The following is a 14,526-nucleotide window of genomic DNA, read 5'->3' as shown; positions in this document are numbered from 1 at the left end:
GCTCAACATTAACATAACACATTCTAGCATGGTGCGATACAAATCATAATCATTTGCTTGTGTCAATGTCATCATCTCAATCTTTTGGGTCCTACTACACAAGAAACTTCACCCATTTTATAAAGCAGTTTTTCTGTTACTTTATTAATTATTTGTTTTGTCAAGTTAGTATTGGTGGTATAAAAAGATATCATAATATTTATATACATGATACTAGTAAAAGAAAAACATTAGGACAGGGGACGGAAGACACACTGGTGCACTTATGCACACCCCTAACTGACCTCTTCGGAATCAAGAGAGGTCAACAGTGGATAGTCTAAGAGGAAAGTTTTGGGGGTTAGATGATGATACTACAGAGTTTAGTAATGTGTTCCATGCATCAACTACTCAGTTACTAAAGTCGTATTCCCTGCAGTCGAGTTTGGAGTGGTTTACATTAGGTTTATATCTGTTGTGTGCTCGTGTCTGGTTGTGGTTGAAGTTGTTGACGGAAGGAAGTTGTAGTAGATGATTTTTATGGGCTATGCTTAGGTCGTGTTTAAGGCAACATAGTTCTGAGCTTTTTAAACCTAGGATTGTAAGTCTAGTTGTGTACTTGTATTGTGTTTCTCTAGTATTTGTAACAATTTATTAAAAATGGTCAGTACAGAAAATGACATTCCTTATTGTAAAAGTGGCAGTTCAACATTATGCAAATATCTGCAAAACCATGCATGGAGGTTTGGTTGGGAGAAATACTTTTTCATGATCCCAGTACAAAACAATTGTTGCAGTCTTTAGCTGAGTTTACTTAGCTAAACAAATAGCGCATTGTGAGGTGAGTAAACACTTGGGGAAAATAAAAGGAAAGTGAAAAACGTGCGTTGATTACGGGAGAGAGATATTTTCTAATTGACATCAACAAAGTACTTTACGTTTATCCCAACTATTGTTCCTTATCAACCAGTTGTGTTTTTAAAAGTTAATGGTTTAACCTGAAGTGTGAAGCCAAGGATAATAATATCAAGTTCTTTTGAAATCTCAATAGTCTACATGTCTACAGTATGAGAAGGCCTATTCATTGGATTAGGTTCAGGCAATATTTTGGAGTTATTACCTTAAATGAACTTTCTGTTCCAAAAGGCATGAATTGTAATTTTAGAAAAACCTGCAGGATTACCAAAGAATAATGGACACATTCATATAAAAAAACTGAGTAAAGTTTACAATTCTACAAGATTCAAAGGAAGAAGATAGACTTACATTCACCAATCTAAGATTGTATAGAAAGTCCTCGAAAGTTATATAAAGTTCAGTTGTGAAAATCATCACAGTTTTTATTATTATTATTATTATTATTATTATTATTATTATTATTATTAATTGGATTTGTATGCCGCCCCTCTCCGTAGACTCGGGGCGGCTAACAACAGTGATAAAAAACAGCATGTAACAATCCAATATTAAAACAACTAAAAAAACCTTATTATAAAACCAAACATACATACAAACATACCATGCATAAATTGTAAAGACCTAGGGGGAAAGAGTATCTCAGTTCCCCCATGCCTGACAGCAAAGGTGGGTTTTAAGGAGCTTACGAAAGGTGAGGGGGGGCAATTCTAATCTCTGGGGGGAGTTGGTTCAAGAGGGCTGGGGCCGCCACAGAGAAGGCTCTTCCCCTGGGTCCCACCAAACGACATTGTTTAGTTGACGGGACCCGGAGAAGGCCCACTCTGTGGGACCTAACTGGTCGCTGGGATTTGTGCAGTAGAAGGCAGTCCCGGAGATACATGTTGATAACAAAAATAAGCAAAGCACAACATTGCTATCAGATTTGAAAACTATGCTGCAATGGCAAATTTGACAGTATGTATCCACACACAAAAAAAGGTTTAACCAAATTCAAACAAGAGTGGTTCCATAATAGCAATAACACTTCTATGCTGCTTCACAGTGTTTGGCACCCACCTCTAAGAAATTTAGAGAATCAGCATATCCCAACAAGCTGGCTCTTCATTTTACCGACCTTGGAAATATACAATCTATCATCATATGGGCGGCTGCTGGACCCACAGAAGGATATCCTAAACTGAAATTGACGAGCCCTGTCACGAAAGGATGACCTGTCCTAAGACTTGCCTGAATAGTAGGAATATTGACAATAGGCCTGGGTGGAACCCCGTGAGTTAGTGCCACGAAAGGACTGCCTTCTGGAGAAAGCAGAAATTCTCCTATTAGCCCGTCTATATGAGTGAGGCAAAATCTTCCTTTTGTCTTCCTACACCAGTCACTTCCCAGTCAATTTGACAATTCAAAGTGTTGGATATGACCTATAAAGCCCTTCATGCTACCGGACCAGATTATCTCAGGGACTGCCTTCTGCTCCACGAATCCCAGCGACCAGTTAGGTCCCACAGAGTGGGCCTTCTCCGGGTCCTGTCAACTAAACAATGTCGTTTGGCGGAACCCAGGGGAAGAGCCTTCTCTGTGGCGGCCCCGGCCCTTTGGAACCAACTCCCCCCCAGAGATTAGAATTGCCTCCACCCTCCTTGCCTTTTGTAAGCTTCTTAAAACCCACCTCTGTCGTCAGGCATGGGGGAACTGAGATATTCTTTCCCCCTAGGCCTTTACAATTTACGCATGGTATGTCTGTATGTATGTTTGGTTTTTATAATAAGGGTTTTTTAGTTATTTTAGTATTGGATTGGATTGTTACATGCTGTTTTTATCATTGTTGTTAGCCACCCCGAGTCTACGGAGAGGGGCGACATACAAATCCAATAAATAAATAAATAATTTTTCAAATTTATTTTAACACAATGTCCAATTAAATCCTAATCAAATTGATGAAATGCAACAAATCCCTGATAATAATCAGGAGCAACTCAATCTGCATCCTTCAAGCCCGGCTGAGTTGAAATAACTGGAGCTCAGCCGGAGAATTAGGCGTGGCCAAAGAAATTGCAACTCCATGGCCAGTCAGATGAGAAGATAAACCCATGCTTGGACTCTCCCGCAGCGCACATAGAAAGAACATTCAGGTAAGCCAACGTTGAATTCATAGACGTCGCTCTCCTCAAGGAGTATGGTGATATAAGAGCAGTGTTTCAATATGTCAGGCTGCCACAAAGCAGAGGGGGTCAATCTATTTTCCAAAGCACCAGAAATGAAAGACAAGAAACAATGGATGAAAACTAATTGAGGAGCGAAGCAACCTAGAACTAAGGAGAAATTTCATAACCAAACAGTTAACCCGTGGAACGGCTTACCTTCAGAAATTGTGGGTGCTCCATCACTGAAGGCTTTTAAGAAGAAACTGGACAGGCACTTTTCTGAAATGATTTAGGGGCTTCTGCTTGAGTAGAGAGTTGGACAAGAAGACCGCCAAGATCCCTTTCAATTCTACTGTTCTGTTATATAATGATCTGGCATTGACCTAGTATAATTCTCTTAAAAGCAACAAAACTGAAAATGCTCTTCAGTTTCAAATATTGTGCATTCTTCCAGCCTACCCATAAAGGTTATATAGGCGATATATCATCCATCCTGTCTACTAGAGGTGACTTTGTGAGTTGCTGATTCAGAAAGGTTCATAAGACTATAGTAGCATAAAGCCTTTATTTGGAAGAAAGCTGTATTCAACTCAAAGCTCATACAGGACTATAATGTCAATATGCAGATGATACCCAGCTTTACATCTCCACCCCTTGTCAAGTCAGCGAAGCAGTGGAAGTGATGTGTCGGTGCCTGGAGGCTGTTAGGGTCTGGATGGTGTCAACAGACTCAAACTCAACCCTGATAAGACGGAGTGGCTGTGGGTTTTGCCTCCCAAGGACAATTCCATCTGTTAATCCATTACCCTGGGGGGGATCACTAACCCCCTCAGAGAGGGTCCGCAACTTGGGCGTCCTCCTCGATCCACAGCTCACATTAGAGAAACATCTTTCAGCTGTGGCGAGGGGGGCGTTTGCCCAGGTTCGCCTGGTGCACCAGTTGCGGCCCTATTTGGACCGGGAGTCACTGCTCACAGTCACTCATGCCCTCATTACCTCGAGGCTCGACTACTGTAATGCTCTCTACATGGGGCTACCTTTGAAAAGTGTTCAGAAACGTCAGATCGTGCAGAATGCAGCTATGAGAGCTATCATGGGCTTTCCTAAATACGCCCCATGTCACACCAACACTCTGCAGTCTGCATTGGTTGCCGATCAGTTTCCGGTCACAATTCAAAGTGTTGGTTATGACCTATAAAGCCCTTAATGGCACCGGACCAGAATATCTCTGGGACCGCCTTCTGCCGCACGAATCCCAGCAACCAGTTAGGTCCCACAGAGTTGGCCTTCTTCGGGTATCGTCAACTAAACAATGTCGTTTGGCAGGACCCAGGGGAAGAGCCTTCTCTGTGGTGGCTCCAACCCTTTGGAACCAACTCCCCCCAGATATCAGAGTTGCCCCCACCCTCCTAGCCTTTCGTAAGCTCCTTAAAACCCACCTCTGTCGTCAGGCATGGGGGAATTGATACTTTCCCTCCCCCTAAGCTTATAAAATTTATGTATGGTATGCTAGTATGTATGATTGGTTTCTAAATTGGGGTTTTAAATTAACTTAAATATTAGATTTGTTTACATTGTATTATTATTGCTGTGTGCTGCCCTGAGTCTGCGGAGAGGGGCGGCATACAAATCTGATTAATAAAATAAATAAATAAATAAATAAATAAATAAATGTACGGCAGTGTTTCCCAACCGTGGCAACTTGGAGATATCTGGACTTCAACTCCCAGAATTCCCCAGCCAGCGTTTGCTGGCTGGGGAATTCTGGAAGTTGAAGTCCAAATATCTTCAAGTTGCCAAGGTTGGGAAACACTGATGTATAGTACCTTCTTTGCTCCTACTGTGGAAATAAACTTCTAAAACACCCTTTTATTTTATTAAAGCCTATGGCACGTGTTAGCCAGGGATCACAGAGGTAGCTAGCCACCTCTGTGAAAGGAATTTTTTTCAGGAGGTGTTATTTTTTACCAGTGGGACGTCTGAATGCCAGTAGGCAATTCGGGTGGGGGGGCTCCTTTCTTGTCCCCAGGTGGTTTATTCACTCACAGGAATAGAGCCACCAACCTCAGTGGTACGAAAGTCCAGCGTCTTACCACCTGAGTGACTGCAGCTCCTAAAACACCTTAACTACTTTGGATAGAAAATCACATAGGTTCAGTGTCTTTGTGATCTAATGAGAATTGTTGCTGACATTCACGAAGTACAATACAATTATATATTGCAGGATGAGAAATCCATCAAAAAGGCTATCAGGGTTCTCCAAGCTGCTATTCCCTCGTTCTACTTGCCCAACTGGTTTTTGACAGGGAAAGATAAGAGGCTGATTGCTTGTTTGTTGTTGTTAAATGTATATGCTGTCCAATAATTGTGGGAAGTTTTTTTTTCTGGGATTGCTGGGTTTGATTATTAGGTTTCATGTAAGGAAGCTTCAGCTGGGCTTGCTACATGAATGAAAATTGCAAGTGATCTTAAAATGTTTCGTTGAGGAAAATAAATTTGTTCACACAATACCATTATTGAACATACCACAAGTGATTGGGATTCCGTGTATGATTACAATGAAAAAATTACAGTTCACAGCATCCTATGAGCCCTAACGGCATGTGGTTTTATACAATGTATGCTTGTTGCAAGGCTTTCCTATGGATTCTCGGCATGTGGTAGGCAACTCAGGGCAGAAAACATTTCAAATTTTGCTCTTTTATGCAAGCCTTCTGATCGGAAAGCAAACAAACAAATCACTTGGTTCAACATTTATTTTGAAGTTCTCCCGCCACATTTCATAACAGACTTTATCACATTATGTGCAGCTACTGAAGTATGACGATATATAAAGCACCTGTGGGTAGGAAAAGAAGCAATGAGTGGAAACTAATCAAGGAGAGAAGCAAATTAGAATTATTATTATTATTATTATTATTATTATTATTATTATTATTATTATTTATTAGATTTGTATGCCGCCCCTCTCCATAGACCCGGGGCAGCACACAAATCTAATAAATAATAACTAAGGTGAAATTTCCTGACCGTTAGAACAATTAATCAGTGGAACAACTCCAGAAGTTGTGAATGCTCCAACACTGGAATTTTTTAGGAAGATATAGTGTAGGCCTGTAATGGTGAACCTATGCCACATGTGCCACAGATGGCACGCAGAGCTATGCAAGAGGGCGTGTGAGTTGTTGCCCTATGTCAGATCCAGCGTTCATGCATGTGGTAGCCAGCTGATTTTGGGCCTTGGGAAAGGCCATTTCGCCCTCCAGACTCTTCAGTGAAGCTTCTGGAGTACAATACCCCCACCCTGTCACGCTGTGTATTGACAGCCCCCAGAGACATTCAGTAGTTAAATAGTTAACTCCTGTATGTTAATTTAGCTCCCCCCATTTATGGTGTAAAATCCTGTCTAGTCACTTCCTTCTCTTTATTCTGGGGAAGAAGGAGAAGATCTCCATCTTTGAAGAAATCCTTCTAACCATGTAGACGTGTTTCTTTAGCCTGTGAGCAGGCAAAATTGATTTCATCATTTTATACTAATAAAAGTAACTTCGTTTTGAAGCTTTTCTCTCATCTTATTCATCGACCTCCGCAATTAGTTTCATTTCAGCTCACGCGGGCTGTGATTGTTGATTCTAATCGCGACACACCCAATGGGAAACTGGAAGTTCAGAAAACACACTTCCAGTTTGCCGTTGTGCTGTTTTTGTACTCTGGTTCAGGGGAGATGAACTTGCAGTTTTCTGAACGTCCGTTTTGCCCGTTGTGCTGTTTTTTGCACTCAGGGGCTTCAGGAAACTTCCCTGAGCCCTTTGGAGTGCAAAAAAACAGCACAATGGCAAACCAAAAGTGCGTTTTTCCAAACTTCCGGTTTGCTCATTTTTTTCACGTCACAGGTTTCAGTGAGGCCTGTGTGTATGCGTCAGGATGGGGGTATTGTGCTTGTGCACGGGGACAGCGCGAGGGGTAGTCATGTGAGGAGAATGGTTGTGGGCATGTGCATGCTTGCTAGCATACCCACACACATCCTTTTGGCATGTAAACCAAAAAAGATTTGCCATCACTGATACAGGGTTTCCTGTCTAAGTTGGGGTGGGTGGGGTTGGACTAGAAGACCTCCAACTCTGTTATTCTATTCTATTTTTTTTAAAAAAACTAACTGTAAAATTTTTAAAGCTTAGTAAAACAAAATTAAAGCAATTAAATTAAATGTACTCAACCATCATAAGAGATGAGGGGTTGAGTTCAACAAGGTAGAGATTCAACGTTGGGGAAAAATTATGCATTAAGCTATTTTGTGGTTTGTTTAGTGTTTCTTTAGTTAATGTGCCAATGTTAATCAGGCATCTAAAACATTTCAGGTGATTATATCACAGGTTTATGAGCAAAATTGGTATAATTAATTATGCCCTTCCTTTTTTCCCCTGGATCTTGCTCAGAATAACCTTTTGGCTGTTCTTATAATACTCCAAAGTGGAGTGACTCTTTCATGTAGAAACAACCTGAGCCAAGAGCTTAATATACATGTTAGAATTAATAGATTTTAATTATAATTGAGCCTTTGGATGAATGTGATTGATTGGATAATTTCCTCTGAACTTTAATATCATCTTCAACATAATTTCTTCATTAATAAACATTGATGTCCATGGCTTTAGTTTTTACTCTGCCATCTTCTTTCTTCTTGACAAGGACATTCTGATTATTCCCCTATTACCGGTATTATCTAAAGAAATAGAAGCTTTTATTTGACCTACTGGACAGCTAAATACAAGGCAGCCATCATTAAGTGTTTCTAATTAGAACACTTCTGTCAAGTTAGTAAATCATATTCAGAAAGCAACTATTTTAGGTCTTCCCAACTTTCTGTTAAGATTATGTTCTCATTAGGGTTCATTTTATATCTTTCATGAACTGATTGTCCTATCCCTGACCATTAAATGGGCAGGAATAGAACCAGTATCAGGTTCCTACTGCTACAAATAAGGAGGCTGCACCGGTAGTAAAACTGGAGCTGAGCATGCAGCTTCGGGTCTCTGGCGCATGTGTGTGTCCCAGCAAGATTTTGTTTCTGCGCAGGAAGCAAAATCTTGCGAGGGGACACGTGTGTGTGAGGTTTTGGCAATTTTTCACCCAAAATCACCAAAATCTCTCATGCACATCCCCTCGTGAGATTTTTGCTTCCTGCACATGCTCAGAAGCAAAATCTCGCTGGGACATGCGCATGTGTACACCAGACACCTAAAGCTGTGTGCATAGTGCACCGGTAGCAGCAGTAGTGGCAACTCCCGCCTGGATAGAACCATTAAACCATTAAAGACCATTAAACTTTCAGTTGTGTTATTCTTCCCCTCCCATAGTTTACAGCTAGTTTTATTCATAATCATTCACAATACTGCCATCCCCCCCCCTTCCCTATGGAAATAAAACATTAAATATAAGTGGATGTTTAAATATTGGTAGCTAGCTGAAATCAAATAATTCACTGAAAGTTATAAGGAAACAAGCTTGATCTTTAATATTGGTCCATTTACAGAATTGTTACTGGATACAACAATGCTATCATGAACATTCAGGGGTGGGCTCCAGCCGGAACGCTAAATTGGACTTGCTGCGGTGGCTCATGAGTGCTTGCGGGGCAAGCGTGATTTTGCGTCTGCACCTGTGAAATTAGCAAAATCGTGCACGGAGCCACAGGGGCGCTTGTGTTTCGGCATGCGCGGAAGCAAAAAAGTCTTGCCAAAACACGGACGCACCTCCGGCTCTGTGCGCGATTTTGCTATCTCCACAGGTGCAGAAGCTAAATTGCGCTGGCCCCGCAAGCACTCACGAACTGGAATTTAGCGTTCCAGCTAGGAGCCCACCCCTGTGAACATTGGATAAGGATTATGGCCAATATTATAACCCTCTTGGTGGATTTGATTCCTTAAGTCTATTTCGTGTTATTTCTCCTCTTGAGTCACCATTATCTATTCTCCTCCCTCTCTCTTTGGAGAGGTGAGTGGGGAGTGGGGTTGAGATAGACTTTAGAAATATCAAATTGGGGAATTAAAGGGTGAATTAAACCTTTGCAAATACTTAGCAAACCTACTGTCTCCCCCCCACCCATTATACCCTTAACAGTCTGAAACTCAAAATAAAATGCTTTTTTCTCCTTTCGGTTTAAAAGATATTTAAATTCTGTAAGGCCCAAGCGACAAATCTCTTCCCTTAAAATCATTTTACTCAGAGGTGGTATTCTGCTTATTTGGACCGTTTCGGGCGAATTGATAGTAGCAAACTGTGGGTGCCCCGGGGCTATGCCATCCTGTTTAGCCACATTTTCAAGCTGCATGTAAACCACACGTGTGAGCAAAGGGAATGCATGGACGGCTGCGCACATGCGCAGAAGGCGCACAATTGAAGCAAGCAGGCACGCATGTGCGCTCACATTTTCTGTGCAGAGCGAACTGGTAGGGAAATTATGTGAATCCTATCTCTGATTTTACTTCTTCAATCTGAAAGAATATTTCATACCTGACCCTTTTAATGATGGCCCTGGAGTTTGCCCAGTTATTATAAAGATGCTTGCGCTATCTCAGTGAAAAGTGTCTTTTGATAGAAGACCCTTAATTTATAAAGGAGAAAACCACTGCATGCTGCTGTTCTACTATTCACCTAAGAAATAGTTTTATTTATTGTAGTTATTACTTCATATCTTGACTCCCTGTGTTTCAGCCTCACACCCATCATCTTGTAAAGCAACTTAAACAGAGACGTGCATCTCAATAGCTTCTCCTTCAGTATTCATAATTCCAGGGCAGAAATTACAGAAAAATTAAATGTAGGTTTTATCAATGATGTATAATCCCTCCAGCACTAAATTATTTAAGGATGTGGCCTAGTTTTGAAGAATAAGGCAACTTGTTTAAGAAGTCACCTATCAACCTGCACCATCAGGAAATCAAACATCTGGTAATGACTCAGTCATCTCAGTGAATCCTAGATACCAACAATTCATGTTGGTTCTTGCAAATCCCTACTAAAGCTTTCCAAATTCCTGCAGAACCCGACCGGGCTATTTAAACATGCATGCAAACCAAAAATGTTGCCTGCTTTCGTTTGTTTTGTGCCAGCAATCACACATGCTTTTGCTTTCATAAAATAATTAGATGGACTTTTGCCCAATTCCTGCATCTTGAAGCAACTTACAGTTTGAAGCTGTTTTTCTTCCTCTGTATTTCTTGCTAACGTTTTAGAATCAGGATTGCTTTTACAATTTTAGCGTCCATTTTCTCATGTTAAAAGATTTGCGGGTTCTTTTATCCAAACTACATGTATTCTATAACAACAACCCCCCCCCCAAAAAAACCCCCTAACCACAACCCACCATCTTGAAAGCAATTACAGCCAGTAAACGTTACTTCAGCTTTATCTATTTCTCAACATCTGATCTTCTTAGTAGTATTATGTTCTTAATCAAAATGGTAATGTAAATGAACATATTTTGTATAGAGCAATAATGCAAGAAATTCTACAGGATTAGACTGCTGTGGTAATTGAAATATATGGAAACAGTCATCATGATGATAACACTTGCCATTCTTTTTGTCTTTTTAAAGTGATGAAAATGCAAGAAAAGCTCTGAAAAACTTGCCTGCATTTCCTACCAAGACATTGCAGGAGCATCCTTCACTTGCCTATTGGTAAGACCGGTTATTAAATTTACAGGTGCATCATTTTAGGATCCTGGTCTTTTCTTTGTACCCTCCTTCCTTATTAATTTAAAAATGTGTGAACTATTGACAGTAATATCTAAGGTCACCTAATGGGAAAAGCTTTGAATGAAAAATGGCTGTTTGCATTACAAGTCACCAAAGAGCAACAGTTTTCAGAAGAAAAAATGATGTGGTTGATCCTATCAACCCTTTTAATTCCTTAATTAACCCTCCTCCCAAGATTTTCGGCTCTATTCCAGTTTTTTTTCTGGGCAAGTGGGCAAATTTCCAAACTAGGCATCATTTTTAATGCTTACAAAGCTTACATGGAACCCAAAGGCATTTTTCTAAATACAGATAATACTGCACTTTGTGACATAACACCTCCCTATTTAATTTTTTTTAATTGAAAGAATATTAAAAACAGAGAAGCTGTGTGGAAAGTAAGGCCTTGCTTTGTCCCGAAAACATTTCATAAGCATTTTGGTGTCTATGGCTGCTACCTTCTATCCTTCTGCTTTATAAAATAAAACATACTTGTCTCTTGAACATATTTTAACAACTTGATATTATTATGGCACTGTTGAACTTTTCTTCCTGTTCTGATTGCTTGAAAAATCTTTACAGAAAAATAAGGTTGTATTTAATCCAAACCCTGGAAATAAATGCTACCAAAGTTTAGGAGACTATAAGAATATTACAGTCTAACCTCGGGATTTAAAAAATAAGTTTACTTGCTTAAGAATAGAATATCTGGAATTTTAATTAATAAAATAGTATACAACATTGTTAAGCAATGTTCGGAGAGGGGCGACATACAAATCTAATAAATTATTATTATTTATTATTATTATTATTTATTATTATTTATTATTATTATTATTTTTTATTATTATTATTATTATTATTATTATTATTATTATTATTATTATTAAGTAAAGTGAGTTTTATGATCCTTCTGGCCACAGTTATCTTTGGGATATGAATACCTCTAAAGAAAGCAAGTTGATGTAATCAAATACAAGTAGTCCTCAACTTACTATGACAACTAAACCCAACATTTATTAAGTGAGAAATTTGTTAAATTGAACTTTGCCGCAACTTTTCTCACCACATTTGTTAAGGGATTCACTGCAGTTGTTAAGTTAGCAACACAGTTGTTAAATGGATTTAGCTTCTCCATTGACTTTGCTTATCAGAAGTTTGCAAACGGTGATCCCAGGATACTGCAACCATCATAAATACCAGCCACTTTGCCAAGCATCTGAATTTTGATCATGTGATGCTGCAGTAGTTATAAGCATGAAAACCAATGATATCTTACTTTTTTCAGTCACTAGACAAATGGTTGCAAGTTGAGAACTACCTGTTCATAAATAAGAAAGAACTGTATGTCTACTAGCTGCCCTTCTTAAAAGAGTCTCAGTTTGCAATCTTTGATACAGTTAATCAGGAATAACATATTGAATAGTGAATAAAACCAAACATCTGAAAAACATGATTAGGATTGCAGGGGAGTAGAACTGAGATGTTTTGAGCCACTGAGACCATTTTCTGATACTATAGGGACATTTGCAAATGACAAATGGTTTCTAGTGGTTTCCCTGAGTTTCCGTAGCTAATGTCCTCTAGAGAGTTGAGTCTGCAACTTCCAGAATTTCAAGTCAGTGTAGTGGATACACCTGGAGAGCACAATGTCAGGAAAAGCTAGTTGTTAATTATAGAGCTGTTTCCAGGCTTCCTTGTGGCAAAGTTTTGTAATAAAAAATATGCTGCTGTCTTATCATTAAAAGTCCATCATTGTCAAGTTGTTATTGTAAAATTTTCTTTACATAATCAAGCTTCTACATGAATTTAATGAAGAATAATGCAAAAAATACTATGTGGCTATTATAATTTATGGTGTCTTATCCCTTTGGGTTGTAATCCTGGGCATGGTTATGCAAGGATTTTACAAGCCTAACCATACAGTAGAACAGCCTTTGTGTTTTCTGGTAACAGTAACAGTGTTACATGATAAAAAAATTAAACAAAGATGAATTTCTTGGGAACCCCAAGAGCAGAGCCACAGGTTTTTTAAAAATATGGTATTAAAGTTTTACAAAAAACTCTATTCCCGAGAAGAATTAAATGAGGGAAAAATTAAGGCATATTTAGATTTAGCAAATATTAAACAAATTACTGAAGACGAAAGGCAATCATTGAACAGACCCATTCTAAGACAACTTCAAACCATTATAAAACAGCAGAAAAATAATAAAACCCTGGGACTGGATGGGATACCTGCCGAAATATATAAGGATGCACAAAATATCTTTGAAGAAACTATGTTGGAACTATTTAACGAGGTATTAGAGAATTCACAAATATCACCATCCTGGTCCAAAGACATTGAGCCCCAAAGAGGAGTCTGATCACAAGTTTATTCAAAATATCCCTCCTCAATACAGATTACAAAATATTTACCTTAATATCAGAAAGAAAATATTAAAGAAAATATTAAATGAAAATATACACCATATTCACCAGGAATAAAACACGTTTTTGCCAAAATGTCAAATCAAAAACGATTCAAGAACTATAATAAACGCATCTTGCACTGGTTTTCCTTTACTCCCAGAGGACATTTGATAACGTCAATTGGAAATTCATAATTCACCAACTAGAAAGAATGAACTTTGGGCGAAATTTAAAAACATGTTATAATCAATCTACTCAAAACAATTGGCTAGTATTATTGTAAATGCGGAATGTACAGACAAATTCGAAATTGAAAAAGGAGTCAGACAGGGATGCCCACTATCTCCTGTTATGTTTATATTAACTTTAGAAACTTTATTGACAAAAGTAAGAGAACAACAAGAAATCAAAGGATTAATTATTAGGAAAGAATGATATAATATGCTTTGCCAATGATTTGGCTTTCATAATAGAAGAACCACTTGACTTCTCACCGAAGTTAATAGAATTAATCAAACAATTTGGAAAAGTTGCTGGACTCAAAATAAACAAAAATAAAACAAAAATCATAACCAAAAATCTTTTGAAGACTCAGATTAACCAGTTGGAAGAAATAACAGGTATGCAAGTGGTCAAAAAAATAAAATATTTAGGAATGTTTAATTTTTTTAAAAAAGAGGTAAAATACATCTTTGGAGAGTTATAAGCTCTCCTTTCTCCCTTTGGTTTTAGAATATTGTGATTTCTGTTGTCAAGATTTGTTTAAGTTAAATTTTATAGATGCTTGCCCATTTTGTCCATGTAGAATGCCCAAGTGCACCAATAGCAAATCATTAATAATACCGGAAGATGAGGAAATGAATTGAATTCTAGTTTTCTGGTTGCTAATATTAGTGTCACCAGTTGCCCTGTGAAAGTTTTTTACATCCATTTCTATATATATAAGTCCTTGGCATCAAATCTAATTATACTGAATATTGTATATCTTTGTGAATAAACTCATTTGCCTATGAGCCAACCCTCAAATTTCTAACTTTTCAAATACCACAAAAATTGCACCCCCTACAGATAAATTAATCCTTGAAAATTTCATGGATTTTCATTTTCATAATTGGCTTATCCAGAAATAATCCACAGTTTAGCTATTTTTCATGGTGTTTTGTTTGAAAATTCAAGGATCAGCTTATTTAGGGATGGGCTTATGAGTGAATATATTTGGATATACATTAAGAAGCATTACTGTATATTTTTATTGGCTACATCCATGGATAATCTGAACCCAATATCTGGAATATACAGTGATACCTCGTCTTACAAACGCCTCGTCATACAAA

The 14,526-nt window shown here is 38.4% G+C and overlaps 1 protein-coding gene across 1 annotated transcript in view; it reads left to right on the top strand.

Annotated features, from left to right (window-relative positions):
• The window catches only part of FRMD4B (FERM domain containing 4B), a 201,335-nt gene that overhangs the window by 96,015 nt on the left and 90,794 nt on the right, over positions 1–14,526 (top strand). Inside the window, exon 8 of the mRNA XM_070738195.1 lies at positions 10,637–10,720. Within this exon, the coding sequence (XP_070594296.1) occupies positions 10,637–10,720 (84 nt within the window). The remainder of the gene's footprint in view (positions 1–10,636; positions 10,721–14,526) is intronic.

The sequence above is a fragment of the Erythrolamprus reginae genome, chromosome 2, assembly GCF_031021105.1.
Source record: "Erythrolamprus reginae isolate rEryReg1 chromosome 2, rEryReg1.hap1, whole genome shotgun sequence".
NCBI lineage: Eukaryota > Metazoa > Chordata > Lepidosauria > Squamata > Dipsadidae > Erythrolamprus > Erythrolamprus reginae.
Note: the sequence above shows the minus strand (reverse complement) of the source record. Positions and strands in the feature narration are given on the sequence as shown.